This window comes from Chinchilla lanigera, unplaced genomic scaffold (genome assembly GCF_000276665.1).
Source record: "Chinchilla lanigera isolate Chin_1 unplaced genomic scaffold, ChiLan1.0 scaffold00052, whole genome shotgun sequence".
Lineage (NCBI taxonomy): Eukaryota > Metazoa > Chordata > Mammalia > Rodentia > Chinchillidae > Chinchilla > Chinchilla lanigera.
Window position 1 is genome coordinate 13,982,948 of NW_004955453.1, and position 24,314 is coordinate 14,007,261.

General features: G+C 57.4%; 1 protein-coding gene and 1 long non-coding RNA gene across 3 annotated transcripts in view; both read right to left on the minus strand.

Annotated features, from left to right (window-relative positions):
* Speg (SPEG complex locus) overlaps positions 1 to 24,314 on the minus strand; it is a gene marked incomplete in the record, with an annotated part of 54,639 nt that overhangs the window by 3,868 nt on the left and 26,457 nt on the right. For both annotated transcript variants that reach the window (XM_013519790.1, XM_013519791.1), the window contains 28 exon segments: positions 1 to 405; positions 512 to 679; positions 839 to 961; positions 1,063 to 1,230; positions 1,363 to 1,479; positions 4,221 to 4,352; positions 4,626 to 6,597; positions 6,791 to 6,859; positions 7,855 to 7,897; positions 8,081 to 8,233; positions 8,805 to 8,831; positions 9,320 to 9,498; positions 9,581 to 9,658; positions 10,185 to 10,242; positions 11,177 to 11,377; positions 11,497 to 11,593; positions 11,792 to 11,960; positions 12,344 to 12,456; positions 14,977 to 15,152; positions 15,240 to 15,363; positions 15,701 to 15,907; positions 16,439 to 16,543; positions 16,782 to 16,901; positions 19,362 to 19,585; positions 19,712 to 19,901; positions 20,009 to 20,167; positions 21,199 to 21,459; positions 23,797 to 23,972. In XM_013519790.1, coding sequence (XP_013375244.1) covers positions 1 to 405; positions 512 to 679; positions 839 to 961; positions 1,063 to 1,230; positions 1,363 to 1,479; positions 4,221 to 4,352; positions 4,626 to 6,597; positions 6,791 to 6,859; positions 7,855 to 7,897; positions 8,081 to 8,233; positions 8,805 to 8,831; positions 9,320 to 9,498; positions 9,581 to 9,658; positions 10,185 to 10,242; positions 11,177 to 11,377; positions 11,497 to 11,593; positions 11,792 to 11,960; positions 12,344 to 12,456; positions 14,977 to 15,152; positions 15,240 to 15,363; positions 15,701 to 15,907; positions 16,439 to 16,543; positions 16,782 to 16,901; positions 19,362 to 19,585; positions 19,712 to 19,901; positions 20,009 to 20,167; positions 21,199 to 21,459; positions 23,797 to 23,972 — 6,014 coding nt within the window.
* Positions 21,772 to 23,790, minus strand: LOC106149781. Its single transcript, XR_001236157.1, has 2 exons — positions 22,638 to 23,790; positions 21,772 to 22,535 (listed from the first exon to the last, which is right to left on the minus strand). It is a non-coding gene; the product is annotated as an uncharacterized LOC106149781 (long non-coding RNA).

The following is a 24,314-nucleotide window of genomic DNA, read 5'->3' on the forward strand; positions in this document are numbered from 1 at the left end:
CAGACACAAAGGAAGTCACCATATACAGGGGGGTAGGGGAAGGCGCTGGTTTCACTCCTTGAGAGGTGGAGGCTGGGGTTGGGGTCTCAGTGTCAGAGGCGAGAGACTTGGGCTCACTTGGGGTGACCTGGGCACTGGGTGGGGTGGGCTCTGCTTGCTGAGCAGCCTGCAGACCCCTGTGCTTTCGTGGGGGGGTTTGGGGTGCTGGACGTACAGCCTTGAGCGAGGACAAGGCCTCACTGGGGAGTGTGGGGGGAGGTGAGGGGCTGAGAGCAGCTGACTGGGGGGCTGGAGGAGCAGGAGTTGGGGTGGAGGCCAGTGAGGTAGGAGAGTCAGGCGGGGCCCTGGCTGGCCCTGAGGTAACAGGGGCATCTTTGTAAGCAGCAGATGGCCGAGCCGAAGGGTCTAAGGAGAGAGGAAGAAAATACCATCATGTATCCTGAGAGCAAAGCTGTGATGATCTTGGGGGGCCCCTTCCTGCTCCTGCCACCCCTTCCTCCTGTCCACTGACCTTGGATGCCCCTGATGAGGACCTTCTCAGAAGGGTTGCTGAAGGGCCCCTGCCCAGCACGGTTGGCACATGCCACACGGAACCTCACAGTCACGCCAACTGGCAGGTGCGTCACGTTGTAGTAACAGTCAGGGATGCCTGAGCTCACCGGGTGCCAGGCAGACTCCCCTGTGGGCAGCATGGGGTTGTGGCTGAGGGCACAGGTGTGACCCAAGCTTCCGATGCTGTCTGTGAAGAGCCTAGGGAAGGGACTTCTGTCCAGAAGGACACTTGGTTCTGCTACACGCCACCTGCCACCACCACCCACCACCTTGCCCTGTTCCTCACCATCCATCCGCCGCTCCAGCGTGTATGTGCAAGGTGCTCGGCTGTCTCCCGGCTTCCACAACACCAGTGCAGTGTCCTGATAGGTCTGGGGCACCTCAGGAGGAGCTAGCTTTCCTGGGACACCTGGCAAGAGGAGGAGAGTGCAGTGATAGCTGGTTAAGGGCCCACTGAGCCCTGCCCTGCCGTCTCCATCGCTACCCCCTTGGGCCCTGTCCCATGCTCACGGGCCACGGCCACGGTACAGGAGCTCGTGATGCTGCCCAGGACGTTGGTGGCTGAGCACTCATACAGCCCAGCGTGCCTCTTGCCCGCTCGGGGGATACTCAGCAGCTGCCGTCCATCTTTGCAGGACACGATGACCACTGAGGGCTCTGACTGCAGGGACTGCTTGTCTGGGCATAAGGAGGAGCAGGAGGGGCTGATGAGTGAGGCCGCACATGTCCAGGCACCCACCTGCCCCGCACCCCAAGGCCTGCACCTGGGGCCTCTTGCCACCCCCTCCTCTGTGGAAGACATAATCTTACCTTTCATCCAGGAGATTCGGGGTGCAGGGCAGGCTGCAGGCAGGCAAAGCAGGGTGGCTGCCTCCCCCTCCAACAGCACCTGGTCCTTGAGTTTGATGTGGAAGACTGGGGGGAAGTCTGGAGGGAGAGTAAAGACAGCCATCTGTGTGGGGACCCTGTCCACACACTGCTGAGGGAGGGCTGGTGTGTGTGTCTTGGCAAGGTGGCACCTGCAGGGAGCAGAGTGCGGTGGCCTTTTTCTAGCCAGATGTGGGGAGCAGAACCTCGCACTACACCTTTGAGAATTTTCTCTGGGGCCAGCATCACTTTCCCTGGGTCCTCAGCATGTGTAGAAGCGTTTTCTCCTTGCACTGATTATTGAAGATGCTTGGTACATAACTCATGCTTATAAATCATGTAGAGCAGGTTCTGTAAGTGCTCTACAAGGATTTGTTAAAATAAAAACAAATACTGTAAAGCATTAACAGTTAATATTCTGCACTCCCTCTGGGCTACTGCAGGACAAGAGAGAAAGGAAAAGAGAGGAAAGAGTGAGTTGAGGGCTGCTCCCAACCCCTGCAAGTGTGCCCAGTCCCTACCAGTCTTTCCACTCAGGGTTCAGGGGAGGCTGCTAGACTTCCCATGTACTCTTCAGATCAACTAAGTGAGGAGAGCTTTTGATAGGGCAATAAACAGTATCTACATGACCTTGGGTGAGTCGTTTCTCCTCTAAGAAACTCCATTTCTTTCTGTAAATTGAGGAAAATAATAATACCAAGCACAGAGGGTCACTGTGAGAATTAAAAGAGGCACGTAAAGGGGGCTGGGGATTTAGCTCAGCGGCACAGCACCTGCCTGGCAAGTGCAAGGTCGTGAGTTCGATTCCCGGTACCGGAAAACAAAAAAAACAAAAAAAACAAAAAAAAGAGGCATGTAAAGTGCTTAGCATGTGTCGGGCATGAAATAAGTGCTTATAAATATCAGCGGTTATTGTGATTGTTACTATTATCTCATTAATATCCCCAGCAGAGAAGCCAGGAGCAGAAGCTGGAAAAATGCTGCTTCAACAAAACAGAGAAGCCTCTTCTCCAGGAGCTGGTGGTCTTGCCCATAGAACGGTTGAGGCCAAGATCTCTGCTCCACTGCAGCTGGCCTTTGGCTCCTTAATGCCTTGAGGAATGCAAGTTCACGATCCCTGGAAGGCACCTTTAGAAAAATCCCAAGCTGCTCTGTCTGCAGGGAGTACGAGGGTTTTTTTCTTTTTTTTTCACCAGGGCAAAGAGTGAAGACTCCTGGGAGCCCCAGCTGCTGCCTGCCTCAGCACCGGGAGGGCCTGGGAGTGGGGATGAGCTGGGCAGGCAGTCCTCAGGAGGAGGGTGTGATCAGGGCAGCAGCAGGTCCCCCTCCTATTGTGCCCTCTTGTTTCCTAAAGAGGACACAGTCTCATCAATGGCTGCCCTCGGTGAGAGCACTGGGCAGGGGGCAGAGAGGGAGATCAGGAGGAGAGGTGACAGGTGACCCGGCCTAGCTCTGCCATCCCCACCCCCACTTCCCCAGGGCCAGCCCCAGTTGGTCAAGTGGACATGGGACAGACTTCTTCCTATGGGAAGAGGATGAGGTCACTCACACTGCTCAGCACGAAATCAGCTGTACAAGCAAAATGGAGTGCAGGAGCGAGGCCCCAGGTGGGAAAGGATCAGCTGTCCCCAGGCCTCTCTGCTAGATGCTCCTCTTCTCCCGCCTTTTCCGCCCTCCCCCACCAGCTGGCTTCCCTCCCTCCCTGTCACACTCACTGCTGCCCCACAGCCCTGGCCAAGGCTGGACACAGTCCCCTCCAGCCAAGGCAAGGCCAGAAGCACTCTGAGCATCTTAACTGGGAACTGAGCAAGAATGGAGCTGGTGGCTTCCAAAGCTGTGGCCTTGCTTGGTGGCCAGCTCCTATCTTTCCTGCTGGCCTGGGAAATCTGGCCTCCCAAGTCCTTTAGTAAAGTTCCTTTTCAGGTAAAATGGCCTCAGGTTGAGAATGCCTCCCTCCCTGCAGCCCCAGGACACTGGGGCATGACACAGACCCCCAAAGAGCTCTGAAGGCCGCTTTTCCTAGCAATTGTACTTTCTGTGGGGGGAAGGGACACCAGGAGAGGCAGCCAAGTGTTCAGGGCTGTAGAGAAATAGAGAACTGGGGCATGATCCAGACTTGTGTCTTTGGGGGTACACAGGCACACACATGCCTCAAGGGGAAGGGGCAAATGACGTGATCCCTGCCCCCCAGCAGCCCTGGGGATTGCACTGAACTACCACACCCCCTCCTTATTTTTATTTTTACAGACAGACAAGGTTTTAAGTCACAAAGTTGCCCAGGTTGGCCTTGAATTTGTTATCTTTCTGCCTCAGCCTCCTGGAATGCTGAGATTACAGACATGTGCCACCACCCCTGGCTAAGGGGAATGTGATCTTGAGCTTCTTTAAAGCTGTACCCAGACACAGAAACCTTCTAGTCTCCTATGAGAGATGAGGTCAGTCAAAGAAAAACCTAAGTATGGGGCCCTGGTTGCAGAGGGCCACACAGTCCAACTCTAGCTACTCCGCTCACTAGCTCTGCAACTCGGACAAGCTACTTAGCTTCACATCACTAAGCCTGTTTCCTCACCTGTAAAATGACCATAATCGTTGCTAAATAATGCTGCAGGATTGAATGAGACAAAGCTTGTAAAATGCTTAATAGGACCCTTGGCTTTGCTAATTAATGGCAGCTGCTTCGATGATTACTGCCATTTTCCTGATTCTAGGCCCTTTTCAAGGCTGCCCGGTTCCTGGAGGTGGCCCACGTCCCCCTCAGCTAGGACTGGAGCAGGAAAGTACTCACCCAGTCCACCCCTTACCTGATTCACTGGGCACATACTGGTGACCCAAGTCCTCTTGGACACTGGCAGAGAGGTTTGGTTGAGATAAGCCCTTGTCCTTCCGCAGGCGAGAGAGGCCCCAGCGCAGCCGGCTTCGGCGTTCCCCTGGAGCTGTGGAGACCCATGCCCATGAGTGTTTGCCCAGACGGTGCCAGCAAGCTCGTTTCTTCTCCCAGGGGCCCTCAGCCAAAGAAGTAGAAAAGAACATCTGGCCCCTGCCCTGTCCGCTCCCATCCCAGCCCCTGCCTCTCTGCCTCCCTCCTCTCAAGCCAATTCCATGCTTAAGGACTCCAGCACACTCCGCACAACCCCAGTGCTCCTCTGCAGGGCGCGCCACCACCTTCCACTCTCTGCGCCTGCCACCTTACCTAGACTGCCCCTCACCTGAGGAGCCCGACGTGGCGCTGGCCTCAGAGCCCAGAGACTCGGCGGAAGGAGTAGTGGCACCGGCCTGAGAGGCCAGCTGGTTGTGCGGAATGCCCAGGCGTCGCAAGCTCTCGCCCTCGGACGTGGCCCTGCGCAGCCGTCCGAAGAGAGGTGTGCTTCGACCCGAGCCACCCCCGGAGTCCTCACTGCTGCCACTGCGCTGCAGCCGGCTGGATAACCGCTCCAACGTGGAGCTGAGCCTCCTGCGCACCGTCAGCACTGGGGAGCCCCGCGCCGAGCTGCCGCCCTCCGAGCTCTCCCCGTCTGCGCCGCGGGTCTCCCAGGCCGGGTGGCGCTGCGCTGGCGGTGTCCGCCGCAGCCTCTGGGACAGCGACAGCGAGAGGCGGCGGACCACGCCCGGCTCCCCGACAGCCCTGAGGTCCTGCACGGAGCGCGAGCGCTCGGGCCGACGCACCAGCTCCAGCGGGGTTCCCGCGGGGCTGGGCCGGTAGATGCCGTCCTCATCCTGGGCTCCACGGAAGGGGCCGCGCTCCTCCGAGCGCGAGCGGCTGAGCAGCCGGAGGCCCCGCGACAGGGCCGACTCGCGGCTGCGCTTGAACTTGGCCTCGAAGACGGCCTCTGACTCTAGGTTTTCGATACTGCCGCTCAGGCTGCTCCCTGGCCTGGGGGGCACCGTGGGGACCAGGGCTTTCTCGACTACCACTGGGGCAGCCTTGGCCGAAGGCACGCGCTTCTCAGGGCCTCCTGGAGGTGGGGAGGCCACCCTGGCAAACACAGCTGCGTGGGGCTGGGGACCTGACGCCGGTGCTGCGGGGCCCTGCGGGGGCGGAGAGTGACCCGCCAGCTGGAGCGACTGCATGATCTGCGCATAGGGAGTGCGGGGCAGCGCCAGGGTCTGGGGAGCCAGGGGGGGCGGTGCGGGCTTGGGGGCTCGCACAGGTTCTGGCGTGGGCTCACGGGGCTTCTCGGGGGCAGCCTGGGGTTCTGAGGGTTGGAGAGGTTCGCTGGGCGTGGCGGTGGAAGGCTCCACAGGCTTAGGGATTCTGGCTTTGGGGACGCTGGCCCTCGCAGGGCTGGGCGGCTGGGCCTCGCTGAGGGCAGACAGGGAGGGAGACTCCTGGAGCCTGCGGGCCCCAAGCCTGGCTATGGGAATTTCGAGGGGCGCCCCGGCGCGGCGGTGCCTGCCCCGGGGCTCCGCCTCACCCTGGGAGAAGCTGCTGCTTTTTTGCAGTCCTCGTGCCTCTGGTGGGGGCTGGTGGTGGGGCGCTGCTTCGCTGGAAGCAGCCCGAGCCATCCGGGGTTCCCGCGCACGGCCCCCCAGGCTCTCCAGCAGGGGACCTCTGAGGCCGCTGACTTTGCCATCCTCAGGGCCTCCCCGCAGCAGCCTCTGGCGCAAGGCCTGCAGCCTCTGAGCGTACTCGCCCTCACCCAGGCCACCCCGGGCCAGGCGGGTGGCCCCCGGGCTGGGGCTTCTGCGTTGAGGCAGCTCTACAGATGCCGCCTTGTGCAGGCCCCGGCCCGGCTCCCTCGGCCCAGCCCGGGGCAGGGCGCTCTCTGCGGAGCTGCCCCTGCGGAGCTCTCCCCGCCTGGGGCTAGGCCCAGAGGGGGACTCCTGGCCTGGAGAGGGGAGAGCCTGAGGGCTGGGGGCCTCCTGGTCCTCAGAGGGAGCCCTTCCCTCCTCTTGCCAGTCCATGGGTGTGGCAGCCCCGGCCTCCGGGGTCCCCAGGGCCTCATCCTCAGTGGGAATGTCTGTGAGGGATACCCTAGAGCCCGAGAACTCTGGCTGCAGGGGGCGGGGCACCGAGGGCAGCTCCTCCAGCTCCTCCTCTTCAGAGTCAGAGGAGGAGGAAAGGCCCCCGCTCAGAGGTGGTCTTCTGGGCATGGCCACCCAGACCCTCTCTGGGGGCGCCCGCAGCAGCTCTGGGATGGGACGCAGCACCAGGTGGCATTTGTAGCTGATTTGAGAGCGCTGGAGACCGGGTGTTAGAAATTAGACTGGAGGGGTCTAGGGCAGGAAACCCTCCACCCCCATGCCCACCAAAGCTGCCTAGGCAGGTAGAGATCAAGGACAGGAGGGAAGACAAGGAAAAACAGGGAGGTAGAAGAGGAGGCACAAAGGCTGGGGGAGAGGAAGAAGAAGGTGGAAAGGACAGCAAACTCACCTGCCACCTCCGCCGGGACAGGAAGAGCTTCAGGTGATCTGTGCTCACCTCTGCACCCTTTGCTTGTGTCTACAAACCCAGGAAACAGGGCCTGAGGGACAGCTCTCTGTCACCTAGACCCTCAAGGTTTGGCAGTGGCAAACAAAGCCCATGGGGGAGGGGTGAGTCTGGGTTCCTGGGGGGTTCCCCTGGGACTGCCACGACACCTCCTACTGCCAAGGGGCACAGCTGTGGACAAACTCTCTGAACCTAAGGGACAGGCAGAAAACAGGTGGCTACTAGGGGTGGCTTTTCAGCTTACACCAGGCTCAAGGTCCTCTCCTGCTACACTGACTGCCAGGGGAGGCCTGTGTTCCTCCGCCCCTGGCTGGCCCCTAGCTGTCTCCATGTAAGGCCGGCAACCCCCACATCTGGAGCTGTGGTCCAGACCAAGACAGAAGCTCCCCTCAGCACCCCACCCAGGCTCAGTCTCCTGAAGCTAGCCTCTGGTCCAAGGAAGGAAGCTCTAACTTCAAGGCCTTCGAGCAGAACGACCTCGGTCTTCAGCTGACCCAGCTCGGCATTCAATGGAATGTTTACTGGGGTACTTTCTAGACTCCACCACACCCCTACCCTGTACCCAGCAGTGTTCCCCAGTGCAGGGGCCTGAAGATGAAGGAAAACCCTACCCACACACAGCTCACAGCTGAGATGAGCCAGAGAGGCCACCCACTAATCAGTGTAGGACAGAGGTGGGCACACAGAAATGAGGGAGACCAGGGCAGGTCCTGAGCACCAGGGAGAACCTCGAAAAGGAACCCTGGGGTAGGGTGGGGTCCAGACCTATGCCTGAAGTCCCTGATATCCTAACCTGCTGATGACTGGTTTGAGCCTCAGTTTCCTTATCAACTAAACGGGAGCAAATGAAACCTTACTTTGCAGAGCTATTGTTAGGCCAATAGATCACATATACAAAATAATGCATATTGGTTACTTCACGTGCACATGGTACTCAGTAAGTGCAGCTGCTAGTAACCTTCTCTCTCTCCACCCCTTGTACCACCACCGGGCAGGACCAGACTCACTTTGAACCAAGGATGTTCTAGGGTCTCCTCTGCAGTAGGTCTCCTGTAAAGGAATAAGAATAAAGGAGAGATTTATCATTCACTCATTAAATAGTCAATAAATATTAGAGAAAACAGGGCCTCTAAGCGGCTGGGGTTGCCTATTCAAGGGTAGAGACTGGGTAGGAGTGGGGGGTGGCACAAAGGTCTCTCCAGGTGTGGGGAGTCCTCAGGGTCGCGTACTCACAGCCGGTCCTGCACCAGCACTTTGATGAGGAAGCCCCGAGCCTCTCTGCTCAGGCTCAGGAACGTGGTCTCCTCGAAGGCCACATTGTAGTTCCGGATGTTCATCAGTGTTGTCCGGTCATTTTCCCCAACAAATGGGGAGATTCCCGTCAGGCTGCAAGGGTGGGGAGCACTGTCAGGAGAGCTGGGCAGGGCCCTGGGCTGAGGCGGGGTGAGGTAGGTGTGGGCTGCAGGCCCCAGGTTGTGAGGAAAGCAGATGCTAGGTGAATCTGGACAAAAAGCCAAAGCGTTCAGACTCGCTCTCCTGCCCTACCTCCCAGGGCCCCCGAGGAACAGGGGGGCAGTTCTGCCTTGGGACTTGGTTGCCCCTGCTTTAGAGGGCTTGATCTGCCCCACCTCCGGTGGTCCTCTCCACCCTCTCTTTCTCTACAATGGGGATGCAGCCTGCCCCTCCTAGTCCTTGTTCCGCACGTTCAAGGCCAAGCAGTTTTCTGCCGAAATGGCACTAGATCTGCACTGGCTTCTCTCAGTCCATTGTGCCCAGCTCTTTTGGAGGGGCACGGTGATGAACAGAGCTTGGGCGCATGGGCCAGGGCATCCATGTTCACGCACTCGTGTGCCCCTGGCAGTTCAGGAAGAGGCAGGGTATGGAAGAGAAGCGGTGGACTCTGAGCCTTGTAAATGGGAGGGGTGGGCCTGCCAGGAGGCTGCACAGGGGTCCTTACCAGAGGAAAGCAACGACACCCACGGGCCTGTGGGAAGGAAGAGCAGATGGGTGAGAGGATGGCCCCCCTCCAGCTGGAAGTGAGCAGGTCCCTGGCTACCTCAAATCTGAAACAAAAGTGTCCTCCTGGGAACACTGCCCCAGACACCTGGGCTCAGGAGAGCCTTCTTCACGAAGGACGCTGAACCCGGCAGTCTAGACATCCTGAAGTCAAGGTCATTCACAGCAGGGCTGCTCAGGAAGCCCGGAGAAATCTGGGGACCAGTGGGACAAGGTCTCTCCGCTGAGAGAGGCTCGCCCCTGCAAAGGCAGGAGCCAAGGACTGCAGAGCTGAGGCCCTGCATGATTGGCCAGCCCTGACGGATGAAGGGCTGGGATGACAGGGCAGAGGACCCCCATGAGCACTGCCACCAGCTCCCCAGCTGGGAAGGAATCCAGGCTTCATAACACTCCTCTTTGCCAATGAGTAAATCCCCAGCACCCCCTGCCCCCAGCAGCCCAGCACACCAGCTTTACCAGATGTCAGTGACTCCGGACACAGGGCTCTGGTTGACAATCTCTGGTGCCACAAACTCAGGTGTTCCGTACTGACAGTACTGGGGCTCCCCTGGGATCAGCTCCTGGGCATTTCCAAAGTCACAGATGCGAACCTGCTCTTCACCCCCTGTACCGTCCCATATCAGCAGGTTTTCAGGCTACAAGACACAAGCAAGCTAGAGATGAACACCAACCTCTCGGCCCCCAGAGGAGCTGCCTACTCCCCACTCCCCACTTCACCTTGACATCCAGGTGCAGCACGTGGTTCTGGTGCAGGTAGCATATTCCCCCCAGCACCTGTCGCATATAGGCCCGGATCTGTGGAGACAGGGGGGCCCAGGGTCTGTGGGGGTAGGGTGGGGAGCTATGCTTATCAAGCCCCAGGAATGTGGCAAGGGGTCAGGTCATGCCTTGGGGGTGGCCTTCAGATGGCTCATGGAGGTTTGGGGTTGCTAAGTCTTAGGACTATCATACGGCTGCACAGGTTGGACACAGCACTATTGTAGGGGGCAGACATTTACATTATAATGAATAGAACTGTACAGTGTGCTACATACATAATCATACAGGGCAGGACTGCAGTCTAGGTGGGACCTATGTGGGGAGACATATTTGGAGAATGTGTGTGAACAGAAAGGGGTTGGGATGGGCCTGCTGAGAGTAGGGAGGACAATGCAAGTCTTGGAGTAGGGCATTCTGCTGCCAGCCTCACAGCGCTCTCTACCATGTCCCATGGCTTCCTCACGAGCACAGATGGCATGCATAGGACGCACCCATCAGTTCTCGGAGCTCAGGTGGGTGAAGGCTGGTGTTCAGCCTGGCCCCTGCCACCCACTGCCCTCACCTCAGACTCACACACGGTGGGTTTCCTGGCCATTCGCTCCAGCAACTCCTCTGTGCAGCTATGTCAGGGGTCAAGGAGAACAGTGACCAGTGTGTCAACTGCCTGGCCCAGCCCCTGAGCTCAGGGCAGGCTCTGCTCAGCGCAAGGTTCTCCCCACATCCCCCAAAACACATCTAGTACCACTCAGAGATGGCGCCTAACCCTTCCCTGTTCTCTGGGTGACAAATGGAACAACTCGGCTTGAACTCTCACTATAGGATCTCTGGCAAGTCACTTAGCCTCTCTGCACCAAGGTTCCCTCAGGTATAAAATAGGGACGCCATCTCCTCTCCTGCCTACTCAACAAAGTATTTATAGGGGCCAAATTATAGCAGAATCTTGTTGATTCAATTGATAATGAGCCAGAGGGCCATGATGTGGAATAATCTGTCATTTTGCTAAGGTTTGGATTTAACAATGCAGCCGAGGAGGCTGGTGTGTAGGTCACGGTCACCTTGTTCCAGGACAGCTGAGCCAACTGCCCAACAGCCTTTGCTCAATGTACGCTTTTTAACATGGAAGAGTAAGACCTGTTCTTTCAAATGTGCAGAAATGCTGCTGTGCAATTTCTGATTAAAAAGCATTTTCCATTTGCCAGCGGTATGACCTCAGGTCAGTTATTTAACCTCTCTATGACCTCAGGCCAGTTATTTAACCTCTCTCTACCTGTTTCATCATCCATAAAATGGGGATAATACAATTCGACAAGGTAAGTATGCAGGAGAAGTGAATGTTTGAACATTTGTAAAACTTGTACAGCACTCCCAGGCACTTGTTAAATGCTACGTAAGTGTAAGCTAAAAGGAATGTTGGCTTTCACAGAAGTCTCCAGACTCATCCCTCCCAAGTCTCAACAGGACTGTTTTGTAAATGGTAACACATGTTGCAAATTGGTTATGAGGACCAGTCATTCAAGCTCGGTGCCCTCTACTCCCCAGCCTCTCCCAGGATACAGCTCGGTGACAATGACCAGTCCCCGGCGCCTCTCAAAGGCCTCATGGAAGTAGAGGACGCAGTCGTGCTGAAGCCGGGCCAGCAGCCGGGCCTCCCGCCTCGCTGATGCCTTGGGCTTGGCCTGGCTGGGGATGAACTTGGCCGCAAACTCCAGGCCAGAGCTACGCTCCACCACGCGTCGCAGGTAGGAGAAGGCACCCCTGCATGACAAGGAGGGTGACAGAACTCAGATGTCACTGCAGGACTGGCTCTGTGCCTTCCACCCCTCAGAGCCAGCAGCCTCTTGTGGCCCCAACATTGGCTGCTCCCAGCCCCACACCTGCCGATCTCCTGCTGGATGTCGTAGAAGTCACTGAGTCTCCTTCCTCGATGCTCCTCATCTTCCCCCGCCCCCTCGACCTCCATAGCTGTCTGAGCTGGAGAGGAGACAAATTGCTGGGGTTAGGTGGGGAGAGCAAGAAAGGGACAGGGCAGAGGCGGGGTAGGTGGGGCAGACAGAGACAGAAGAGGAGCAAGAACAACACGGCCCAAGGTGGGGTGTTGGGGCTGGAGGGTGCGCAGTCAGGGGTGTGGGTGGGGCTCACACTGAATTCCCGGGGGCAGCTCCAGCCCACCTGAATGCACAGCCAGCTCTGCTTTGCAGGAGACTTCTCCCGCCAGGTTCCGGGCCGTGCAGGTGTAGACGCCTCCATCCTGGGCCCCCGTGCTGAGTACCACCAAGGAGCACTCGTTCTCCTCGTACACGAAGCTCACGTGGCTGCTCTCAGTGAGCAGCACCTCATCCTGCAGAGGGGGGATCACCCTCAGCCTGAGGCTGACCTCACCTCTATCTGGGGCAGCTTTACCTCCATGCCAGGGCCCAACCGCATCTCCACCCAGGGCCAGGAGCCAGTCTCCCAGGCCCTGTCCCCGTCTCCACTCAGGGGCTTCACCCCAGGGGCTTCACTCCCCCAGAACCCAAATCAGCTCGTCCCTCAGCTCCCACTAATAGCCCCACGCCCCTCAGTTAGCCTCTGGGCCCTGCCTCCTCCTCCTAACCACAACTCTGTCCAGCTGCCCTTCCCCAGGCCTCCCATGAGCCCAGCTGCCTGGAGGCACCGTTCTTCCTCCCCCAGGCTCCCTGCCACCTGGCAGACTCCCTGCTTTGGCCGGCACCACCCTCTCACCTTGTACCACATGATGTCCGGCACTGGTTTCCCCTCAACCACCACAGCGAAGCGAGCAGTCTCCCCGGCCCCCACCTCCACATCCTCCATAATGGACTCAAATCGCGGAGCCTCTAAATGCACACGGACAGGAGAGGGTGAGGGAGCGGCACCATGTCATTATTACAAAGGCCTGCCTCCTCTGCCCCTTTCCAGATTCCCAGCAGGAAGGACTCAGAACACCAGGCTGAGCTGGGTGTGGTGGCACAGGCCTGTAACCCCAGCGCTTTGGGAGGCTGTGGCAGGAGGATTCCAAGATCCAGTGCCCCTTGGGTGATTTAGTGAGACCTTGTCTCAAGAAAGAAAAAGTGTTTAGAGATATAGCTCAATATGAAGGTCCTGGGTTCAACCCCCAGTACTGGAAAAAAAGGAAATTAAAAAAAGAAAGAAAGAAAAGAAAACAAACACCAGGCTGGGCTCCCAGCGCCCCCACCCCTTGGAACACCGCAGCTTCTGGTCACCTGACCCAAGCGCCCTCTCTATAAATCCAAACGTGATGCTCTCTAAATCTCAGAAACACTGTCACAGGCGCAGGCTTGCTTTGTTAGGCCCTCGATGTTCATTTGCCAGCTTTAAAATTAGGAGATTTGCACACACAAAGGAAATCTGGATTTGCTGTCTCTTTTGAAAAACCAGGACTGGCCATCCTAAGCAGCTTCTCTCCCAGTAACAACTCGGTGAGGCTTGGCTCAATGCCGCCCCCTGGAGGCCATCGCCCTTCTCACGGTCCCACCATAGCCTGCCCTAATTGTGCCTGAACTTGGAATCTGAAGGAGGGTGTCTGCGCCCCAAATGAAGCTCATGAATGACACTGCCTGTGTCTTGAGCTTTTTCTCTCTGAATCTTATTTAGATGGCTAGAGAGCCATCCACCATCTGGGAGATGGCAAGAGGAACGAATTACCAACCCCCAAATACTAACTGGACAATCGAGAAGCTCTCAGCTCAGTTCTCCTGCATGTGTCTGTGACCTTATCCTCCACACATGTCACGTGGTCGTATTATTCCCTGCAAAAGTGCCATCTGATTCTCATGGTGGAGGTATATACATTTTGCAATGTGCTTTCCCCATCCTGGGTGTGACTGAGGATCTTGCTTTAAGGGGAGTGGGAGTGATCAGGCCTCCAGTGAAGAGCAGGATGGCCAGGCGCAGAGCACCCCCCAGCACAGGGACCACCAGCTTTTATATAGATATCAGGAGGCCGTTGGAGGGGTGGGAAAGACGCTGGGGAGTGCAGACATGGAGGAGAGGGGGCCACCATGCCACATGCCCTGCCTGGCTGGCGTGGAGGGAGGCCCGGTAGAATGTGGCTACTGATGCAAGCCCAAGACCCACTTTAGCCCTGGCTGGCAGGGACATGGTCTCCCTCAGCCACTGTTCTGTCCAGGCTGGGCTGCAGGGTCCTTGGGACCGGGGTCTCCCTAAGTCCCAGGTATAGAGCTATATCTGGGCAGGAAGATGAGTCCAGCAGATGGCAGAGGAGCACAGTGGTGACTAAGTTGGAAACGCTGAGCATAGCAGGCTGTGTAAGGAGCAAGACTCCTCAAAGGGGGACCTAGGGCCCGGGGGACCTGGTGCTCACCCCATCCACCTTCCCCACAAGAGCCAGGAGGGCCCTATCTCTTCCTCACACCTGCTCTGGCCACTTTTCACCGGCTTTACAGATGCCTTTCTTCCCTTGTAGGAATCTGGTTCCCAGTCTATGGGGTGTGGAAGGGCAGTCTATAAAGGTCAAAGCACTGGAAGGTCTCACATGAATATCAATGACTGTCTTAAAGCACCACAAAATGTCCATTTGCCCAAAGATCGCCTGTGTTAACTAAAATGTCACTTCCTCTGCTTTGGGCTGGAATTGTATCTATATACTCAGCAGGTAATGCTGTTCAGCTCATGTGGATCTGAAGTTCTGAGTGGCAGGTACAGATGTCTAGAGTTAATTAACAAACCTGAAAACAAAATAATTACTACCTAATACATGCTATGGCTTGAGAGGCCAGGTCTTCAAAGGAGAAATTATAAAAAGGGCCTTTGCTGCAGAGGTTGGAGGCTCTGTTAAACAGGTTCAAGCAAAAGGGCAGCCGGGCGCTGCAGAGCTGGGAGTCAGGTAAGAAGTTAAGCACATGAGCTTTTGTTTTTTAAAATCAACCCAGTTTTCCTATGCTTGTTATAGTTCAAATACTATTTCCTATTGATTTAGCACAGGAGCTAGGAACACTTTCAGGCTTTGGAGCCTGATATCCAGACTTGAACCCAGCTTCTGGGCTTATCAGGTTGTATGACCTTGAGCCAGATTCCTTAGTGACCCCTTGAGCCTCAATTTCCTCACCTATGAAATGGGGCTAACTGATCCATCTCACAAGGCTGATGTACATATGAAATGAGGTGTACTAATCCAGGCACATATGATGTGCTCAGTACATATCTCACTAGTACTGTCACTGTGACTATTACTAGTACTGTTATTATGACCTCCATGAGATGGACAGGCCTGAGGCGGAAGACATGGGACTGGATCCTCAGGGGCGGCAGTGAGTGTGTGCAACTGTGGGGGGCATCTCAGAAGGAGAAAGGGGAAGAAGGCTGCTGTCACCCACCTGCCAGTTCCAGTGTGACTGAGCAGGCCTGTGTGCCATGGCGGTTGCGGGCCGAGCAGGTAAGCGGCCCCACATCCCGGCGGCTCACCCGGCAGATACGAAGGCAGTACTGGTCGTCATCTGGCTGGCTCAGCTCGTACACACCTGCCCGTTCCTCCAGGAGGGCCCCTCGGCAGCTGAGGGACACATGACAGGGAGGTCCTGCTAAGCCAGGCTGGGGCGTGGCTGTCACATGTGGGGGGTGGGGTGAGCAGGGACCTTACCTCCTCCAGACGACCTGGGCCTCCACGTGGTTGAAGGTGACAGTGACACTGGCTGGCTGTCCCTCTACCACATACACCACGTCTGGCTTGTCCAGCACAGCAGGGGCCTCCTCCAGGGGTGGGCCTGAGAGGAGAGGGCAGGCTCTATCCGGGTCGGATGTTGGGGTGTTGGCACCTACTACTCATTTTACATCCCTAGTCACCACTCAGGCTCCAAATTTACAGATGAGGAAACTGAGGCTCAGGGAGGTTTAGCCTTTTGTCCAGAGAATACAACCAGAGCAAGGGCTGGACTCCAGCTTGTCTTACTCAAAGCATTCACTGTCCCAAGCCCTGTTGCCACTGATGGGCCGGGGCCCAGACATGCTATTCCTGCCACAGTTATCAAGTCCAGAGCAGCCCTTAGCCTCCACCCCATCTCGCACCCACCCAGACTTCTGCCCACCGGAACACCCACTCACCTCGCTCCAGCAGCTGTACAGGCTCAGAGGGGGGCGACGGCTTGCTGCTGCTCTTGCCACTGCTGCTGAGGACCCGGAAGACGTGCTGGAGCCCCTTTCGCAGCCCCATGGCTGCCCACCCGGGCTCCCGCAGATCCGTGGTCAGCGCTGTCCACTGGTCAGAGCCCAGCACCTGGTGCTGCACCGTGTACGTCAGGGAGTCCGGGTCTGGAGGGCAGGCAGCTGCTGGAGGCTGATGCTGGGGCAGCGCTGTGCCTCCCCACTCAGCTGACCTGGGGCCCTGGAACTCACCCCCAGCCTTCTCTGCACTCATGGCTCAATTGGCCCTGTTGCTCTCTGCCTGCCTCCTGTCTGCACTTGCTCACCCACTGCTCTGGCCAGGTTTGAAGTCAGCACCTACCAATACAGGCCTGCAGGGAGCTCAACTTGTATCCCAATGAAAGACCCTAGACAAGGCCAGGAGAGGATGGCACACCTATGATCCAGGCTCCCAGTCTCTTTGAGAAAGTGAAGGGAATATGGTGGCATCCGTCTCTTCTGACCTAGGGCAAGAGCCTCATCCATGGTGGAAAGAAGACAGCAAATGTGCTCCTCCTGACCTTGCTCCAAGGACTCCACCCACTCCTGTCCCCACCCTGCCACCATATTCTTAGGGACTTGGATCCTTTAGTGTCCCTCCCTTTCCCTACTCTATCCACCCCTCATTCCCATCCAGAGCTCTGCGCGGCCCTGACCCACCGATGGCCATGTCCAGACTCCTGGGGGGGTTCCACGTGAGTGTGACCATTCTCCCTGTCACGGCCACCACCTGCGGGGCACCATCTGGAGGTCCTGGAACCACATCTGAAAGCCACAGGTCCAAGGTCTGTGAGTCCTTTAGGGCCTAACAATTCCACAGGGTCATCAAGCCTTGGGGCAGAAGGCTAGGGACAAGGGCTCAGCCACAGGGGCAGGGGCAAGGCCAGATGGTCCTCAGGGAACTGAGAGAAGCTGGTGTGGAGGTCCCTCCCTTACCCGACCCTCTCGGTAGTTCCAGAAGTCAGGCTGTGGGCACAGCTGCCCAGGAGGGTATCTGCCTTACCTGTGACATAGAGGTGGGCATAACAGGCAGCTTTGCCCAGCTTGTTGGCGATGACACTCTTGTAGACACCAGCATGCTGAGGCCCCACAGCAGGGAACACTAGGCGATGTACGTCCCTGTCTGGGGGAGGGACAGTGACACCAGAGCTGAGCTACGAAGATGCTCTGAGGGGTGGGCTCATGCTAGCCTGGGCCTGCTCACTCACGCCACCCTCCGGTGGGAGGAGGCGAGGTGGGACAGACAGGAAGGCAGCAAGAAGTATGTCCTTCACGCAGCCAGAGCTGGATCCAAGCCTGCACCTGCAGCCTGGCCCCTCTCGCTGTCCTTCCAGCACTTCAGGCCCAGCAGCTTAGCATCTTCCTTCCACACTGGGCCACCTCTGGGGTCTCTGCCCCGTGCACCGCCGCACTGCACCTCTAAGGGGTCACAGCCTCCAAGGTGAAATTGCGACGTCTTCCCTATCCCCACGGCCCCTGCCCTTTTCCCTTCTCCAGGAGAACCTGAGGAAAGGCCACATTCTCTGCTCCTCTCACTCCCAGCCACATTCACTGCTCCTCCTGTCCTGCTGACAGATTAACCCTGAACAAGCCATGTGCGTTCCATCTCCAGGTTTTTGCTTACCAAATGCCTCCCTCTGGCAGGGTGTGGTGGCACACCCCTGTAATCCCAGCACTCAGTGAGGCCGAGGCAGGAGAATTGCAAGTGCAAGCCCAGGTTGGGCAGTTTAGCAAGACTCTGTCTCAAAATAAAAAATGGCTAAGGATGTAGCTCGGTGTGAAGGCTCTGAGTTCAAACCTCAATACTGAGTGGCTGGGGGGAAGTGCCTTCCTTCAGAACGGTCCCTTACCTAAGGCTTCCTTCTACTTGAGGATATAATTCAAGCAAGTGCAGCCCCGTGAAGCTTACCCTGCTATGGGCCCAACCCCTGTCCAGTCTGTGCCCTGACTCCTTTCCTGGAACTCCAGCTGCTTAGCAGGGTGGGGGGTCCTTCTTTATTTCTGAGGAATTTTATTTATAGCTCCTGTCTCACTTGTTCCCTTAAACACAGGCCTACTTGAGTCCAGATCTGCTTGTTCCACCCAGAGCTCGGTGTCTTGTATGCAGTACCCAATTCATTATGCTATAAATTATAGTAAGCTTTGTCTGCCCTGCCTCATTCCTAGGTCTCCTCTCCCACTGCTGGGCCCTGTACCCTCTGTGCACCCCCACCAGGCCCTGCCTATGCCAGTACTTGACACCTCCCCCATTTAACAATGCTACAAAATTATCCCCATTACCAGTGAGGTCAGAGATATTAATTGACTTGTCCAAGGTCACACAGCTAATAAATGAAGCCACTGCTTGAACTTAGTTCCATCTCATTCCAAAGCTCTCTCCTTACACCCTCTTCCCTGCAGGATAAGAAGGCTGTCTCTAGGGAGGACATGAAGAGGAGGAGACCTGCAGTGTCCTCCTTCACATCAGGAATGTCACCAAACACCCCTCCCTTCTCTTAGCAGTTATCTCTGCATAAGACAGCCACCCATTCATTTATCTCTGTTCATGCTATTTATAAGGGAAGAGCAGCCAAAAGCCGCCAGTGACCCCAGATACCGGCAGAAGCAGAGACGCCAGCTCAGATCCTGAGACAAACACCCACCCAGGGCCTCAGAGCAGATGGGGAGACAGGGAGGTCTGGGGCTGAGCAATCCCAGCTGTAGCAGGGGGCTGAGGGCAAGAGTCATAGCCCTAGCGCTGGAGACGGAGTGAGGGCGAGGTCAGGAGCCTGGGCATGGGAAGCTGGGAACATCCTTTGGAGATGAGCATGAGTCAAGCAATCCTCACTTGCCTTTGAGCAAGTTGCTGTACCTCTCTAAAGCCTCGGTTTCCCCATCTGTAAACAGGGCTGATAGTATCTACCTACAGGCCTGCAGAAGGGAAGATTATCCACATCAGCTTGCTAGCACTCAGAATCTGGCACTTAGAAAGCACATACAAGGGGACCTTGGTCACTTGCAGCTGTGGGAGGAAACCATTAGGGGTGATAGTGTGGCCACGACTTGAGGGAGGCAGGTGGACCTCACACGAGATTGAGATTCAGATTCCTTCGAGATGTTCCCTGGAAACAAGCCCCAGGCTAAAAAGGACACCAACCCAAATCTGCACCTTTGCCTTTCTTTGACTTTCTTCCTCATTTGCTGAGAACCCAGACAAGCATCCTTTTCTGGCTGAAGCCAGCCTATCCCAGCCCTCCCTGATCTCCCTCTGGAATACAGGCAGTACTGCTTCATCACAGTGAGGACGGCCCAACAACAGCAAGAGCATAAGGCCTAGAATTCTCTGGCCACTTACTGTCTGCACGTCCTGCTTTTGGAGCTTTATCTGTATAAGCCGGCCTAATTCTCCTAACAACTCCACGGCAGGACTGCACTGACTGTCCAGTAAGGCCCACCAGAGCCACCAGCGGGTGACTGCTGTATGGGCTCAAGGAGGAATACAATGACCTCATGGGCCCTGAGACTTCCCTTTCCCAGGAACCCCATCTCCAGCCAGGCTACAGAAAGAAGGCCCTGAGGGAGCCTAGGGAGAAAGGACACGTACACTGTGTCATGCGCCGGTCATCGCTGCTCTGGATGCGGTGACCATTGTGGAACCAGCTGATGGTCGGATAGGGCAGGCCAGTCACCTGGCACTCCAGCATGGCCTCCTTAGCCAGTCCCACCTCCAGGTCCTGTAGTGGCCGCAGGAAGTCAGGAATGGACAGCCGCTCCAGCTCACCCTGCTCCGGCTCCTCAGGGATGGATGGCATCTTCTCCAGCTTTGAGCTGTAAGGACCACACAGCTGTCCACAGGTGCAGGGCTGCACCTCCCAGTGCAGGGCAGGGGCCCTTCAGAGAGGGTGGAGCCCCTCAGTAGCAGTGCCCAGCAGCACCTGGGGCTCCAGGTGGTACCTGGGGCCTGAGGCAGCTGTCCTCGGCTCCTCCACATAGAGCTGCGCGGAGCAGTGGGCCTGGCCATGTGTGTTAGTGGCACTGACTGCATAGAGCCCCTCGTCCTCACTGCTCACGTGGGCAATGTGCAGCGAGTGCAGACCCCCATCCTGCCGCAGCCGCAAGTTGTCGCTTTCCTCTACCTGGCGGCCTAGGGGCAGGGGGGCAGAGATGTAGAACAGGTCCTCAGAAAACACCCCATCCTGGTCTGGGTCCATGAGGGTCTCCCACCATCTGCAGGGTGGGGAGGGCACATACCAAAATGAGTCCAGAAAACAGAAGGCGGTGGAGTGCCGCTGATCTTACAGTCAAGGCGGGCAGCGCGGCCCTCTAGCACCTCCACGTCTTCCAGCAGCCGGGTGAAGAGGGGCGCCAGGGAGGGCCGCACAGTCAGCCGGGCACTGCAGGTCAGTTCATCTGAGGGGTGGGGAGGCAACACTGGGTAGAGAAGGCCCCACAGGCCCAGGTACCCTACCTCTTAGATCTTGTCTAAAATTAGGGAGCCTGGGCAGAGCCTAGCCAAGACTCTGAGCATGGACAAGGCAGTGGGCAAAGATCCATCTATATGCCAGGTCTTCTTTGGAGGTAGAGGTCAGCAAAGGCAGACAGGAGGCTGCCAAGGTAAGAAGGATCCCCACAGCAGCCCAGGGCCTAGCCCAGCCCTCCCTGACCTCATTCTCATCCTAGAAACCAAACCACTGCTTTCCCCATGCCCCGATTCTCAGAACTCTCCTCTGCACCCAGCTCACGCCCCTGCTCCCGCTCCCGCCCATCTGTCCCACAACCACAGCAGATGCCCCTTGTCTCCACTCTGACCCCCAAGAAAAAACTTCTGGAGCAGCTAACAGCCCCTGGGCTGACCAAAATGATTCTTCCTGCTCCCTAAGCCCCTCCAGCATCAGGACTTGGAGAGGGGGGTGCCATTATCTCTGTGCTTATGTGAGGACAGGGCCAGGTCAGAGATGTCATCAATAGTAGCAGCTGGCATGTATTAGGTGCCACCCTTCGCCAGGCTCTATGCTGTTTTACACTAGTTATCTCACTAATCCTGCCTATCTCCCTACAAAGCAGGTATTAGCATGGTTCTTTTTTTTACAGATGAGTAGTCTAAAGCTCAGACAGAGGAAGTGACTTGTGCAGACACTGGCTGGAAACTTGCAGGGCAAGAATAGGAACCCAAGTCCTGGTTTGCTTGCTACATCTCAGGGGACTTGCTCACTTGTGGGAACAGCAGGTATGAGAACAGCACTCTCTATACCAGGTACTACTCTAAGTACTCATTGTTTTGAGCTGGCATCCTGCACTGTTTCTCACCCCGCTGCACTTCCCCTAGGAGTCGGAGACCCACTACCTGGGCATCTCAGTCTGCACCCAGCTCTTGTACCTCTAGTCCCCTCCCTTTGCTCTTGGACACCCATGGCAGCCCGAGGGCCTGAGTGAGTAGTTACCTTTGGCTGTGCTGAGCTTACACGTGTAGACACCACTGTCATCCTCATGCACAGAGGTGAGCAGCAGCTTGCACTTGCAGCCGTCAAAATGCATCTTGCATTTGAGCAGTGCTGGCTGCAACAGGCGGCCACGGCACAGCCAGTCCACCTCCACGTCGGCAGGACCTGCCACCAGGCACTCAAACAGCGCCATCTCCCCGGCCCCCACGTCCACGTCCTGCAGGGGGGCCAGCACGGCCAGGGACCGGCTTTCAGGGTGTGCTGGGGGAAGGCAGCCACAGGGGGGACACAGAGCAGAGACGCACAGGGTGAGGGAGACACACACACGCACACACAGAGAGACAGACAGACACAGAGAGAGAGATGCATTTTGTTTCTCTGGAGATGGCGGAAGCCCGCCCACCCACCCATCCAGAATAGTAAGGAAACTTTGGTCTGGCTTTGAGATGGACCCCAAGCTGGCCCCAGGGAGGGAAAGCTCATGAGTGGCGAGAGGGAAAAGAGGGAGGGGCACCGAGAGGACCGTGTGGTAGCAGTGACCGGCAGCAGAAAAAAAAAACACAGCACACCAGCTGGGTACAAACTGGACTTTATTTGAGCTTAGAAATAGTGTTTCTGAATACCTCCTCCCCCACTATGGCCCCACTCCTGCGCCAAGCCTGGCTAACTCCCTCATTCCCAGACAGAGTAGCCCCCGCCCTGACCTTGAATGAGGGAGTCCCTTCTGGGCCCTAAACCCACCAGGGCCAGGGCTCAGCCCTAGGCCTCTGACTTTTGGTCGCTTGTGGAATAGAAAGTGTTGTGCCATTCAAAACTCCTTTCTGGAATGGTCAGTGCCCTGCTCCCTCCCAGTGAGTCCCCTGGCCACAGCCCCTGCCCGCTGGGCTCCTCCACCCTGTGGGTGCCATGCCTTCTCCTCTCCTGTGGCCTCACCTCACCCCAGATCACAGGCATCCTTCCCTGACTGTCACAGACACACAGACAGACAAACGGAGAGACAGACAGTGGCCTGCAGCAGCATAGCACATGCACTCGCTTGGTGCTCCCCACGGGCTTGACACCCTTCATGGCCACCCCTTCGGCACTCGGTCCATCTGGGGGCCTCCTAGCCACATGTCCACTTGGGGAGGGAAGGTTCTTAGGGGCCCGTGGGCTACCCCGGGGTGCTGCATGGGCTGGGGAAGGGAGGGGAGGCTGGGACAGGTCCGGGCCGGCGGGCCGGCTGGGTCTGTGGGCAGGAGGCAGTGAAACACAGCGAGGTCCGAGAGGTGCCTGAGACAGGGGCGCAGCTCGGAGGGTAGCGGGAGGAGCGCAGGCGGCCCCCTGAGCTCACTCGCCTGTATACAGACAAAAACCTCAGTCAGCAAGCGGCAGGTTAGTGCAGCGCACGCACACGCACGCGCACGCAGGCACACGCACGCACGCACTGGCACACAGACCTGGCTAGGGCCCTTCGGGATACGGAGCTGCCTCTAACACTGCAGGCAGCACTGCCGCTTTCAGTTCCCCCAAGGCCAGGCCTGGGATAGGAAGGCCATCGGCTAGCCAGAGGCCGGGTCCCTCGGGTTCTTGGGCAGCAGAGACCCAGGGCAACCAGGGGAGAGGCGTTCACAGGCATCAGGAGCACCCCGAAGCCTGCAGGATGTCGGGAGGAATCCCAAAGAGAAAAGCATCGAGACATGGGTTAGCACAGAGAAGCGAGGCAGAGCTGGACCCTGGAGGAGGAGGAGCAGGCCAGGGATGGGGACTGAAGGACAGAGACCAAGAAAGGTGGCACCCACAGGAACGAGCGGCACCAGGGAGGTGAGGCGGGTGAGGAGGCCTGGCAGACCATGACTGCAAGCGCCGAGGGTCATCTCAGGACGTTCCCAGAGCTGGCCTCTGCCAGGCGAAGGGACTATACCTCGTGAGAGACTGGGAGGGACGATGGCAAAGTGAGGAGCTGAGGAGAGGTCCCTGGCTCTCAGCCATCACAGAGGGAGCGGAGAGGACAGCGGCCTGGATGGGCCTGTCATCCCCACGCCTAAGAGGGCCCTGCGTTATGTCCCCAGTCCTGGGGGCTCAGCTCTCTCCACATTTCAGGGATGTGCTCACCCTGGGACCCCTGGCTCCCTACAGTGCTCCAAGCCCAACTCACCCCCAAGGGCCCTCCGAACGGGTCCGACACTCCCCACTGTCCCCCCGAACCACGGGTGCTGCTGCACAGCAAAGGGGAGTAGGGAGGGCGAGGGCGCAAGAGGAGGGCAGGAGTGGGTATGTGCGAGGGCTGGGCACAGCATGGAGACAAGGCTGAGGAGGGTATGAAGAGAGCACGGCGGGCCGTGTGAAGCAGGGTCCCTGGCTCGCGTCAGGGGCTGGCATGATGACACATGGGGAAGGCAGTACTGTGTAGTAAGGTAAGTGTGGAACAATTTGCTCTGTGACTCTAGGCAAGCTGTTTCTTCTCTGGACCTCAGTTTACTCAATTCTAACATAAGCGGCCGGGCTAGGGGATGGCCCAGCCCTTAGAGTGTGGCATCCTATAACAGAGGCTGGGTGAGAGCTGTGGGTAGGTGGGCATGGGGCCAGGTGGGGGCTGTGAGGGCGGGAGGCTCTCACCTCGGACCTCCAGGCGTGCCTCGCACTGCCGAGCGCCATACTCGTTGACTGCTTTGCAGGTGTAGAAGCCCGCGTCACCACGCTCTGCTGCCAGGATCCGTAGCCGGCACAACCCACCCTCTGCCTCCTCCGCAAAGCGCCGCTGATCTGGTCGCACGGGCTGGCGGTTTCTCAGCCTGTTAGAGGACAAGAACTCAGCCCAGAGCCCTGGAGCCTGACCCACAGGTATAGCAGAGAGAAGCTACAGAGCTACACAGGTCTCTCATCCTCCACACTGTTCCTTTGCTCCCCAAATCTGTCCCACTAACTCGGGCACCCAGGGATTGCAGGGTGAGGTCTTCACGCTTACTCCACCTCCATGCCCCACCTAGAACTTCCAGAACACAGCAGCTCACCTGGACTCTCTGCCCAGAACCACTGCATTTGGAATAGAGCCTTGCTATTTAGCTCTGAATTGTTCTTAATTTCTCCCATCTTATTGTTATTTATCTACAATGGAAAGATAGCTTTTCTGCTTC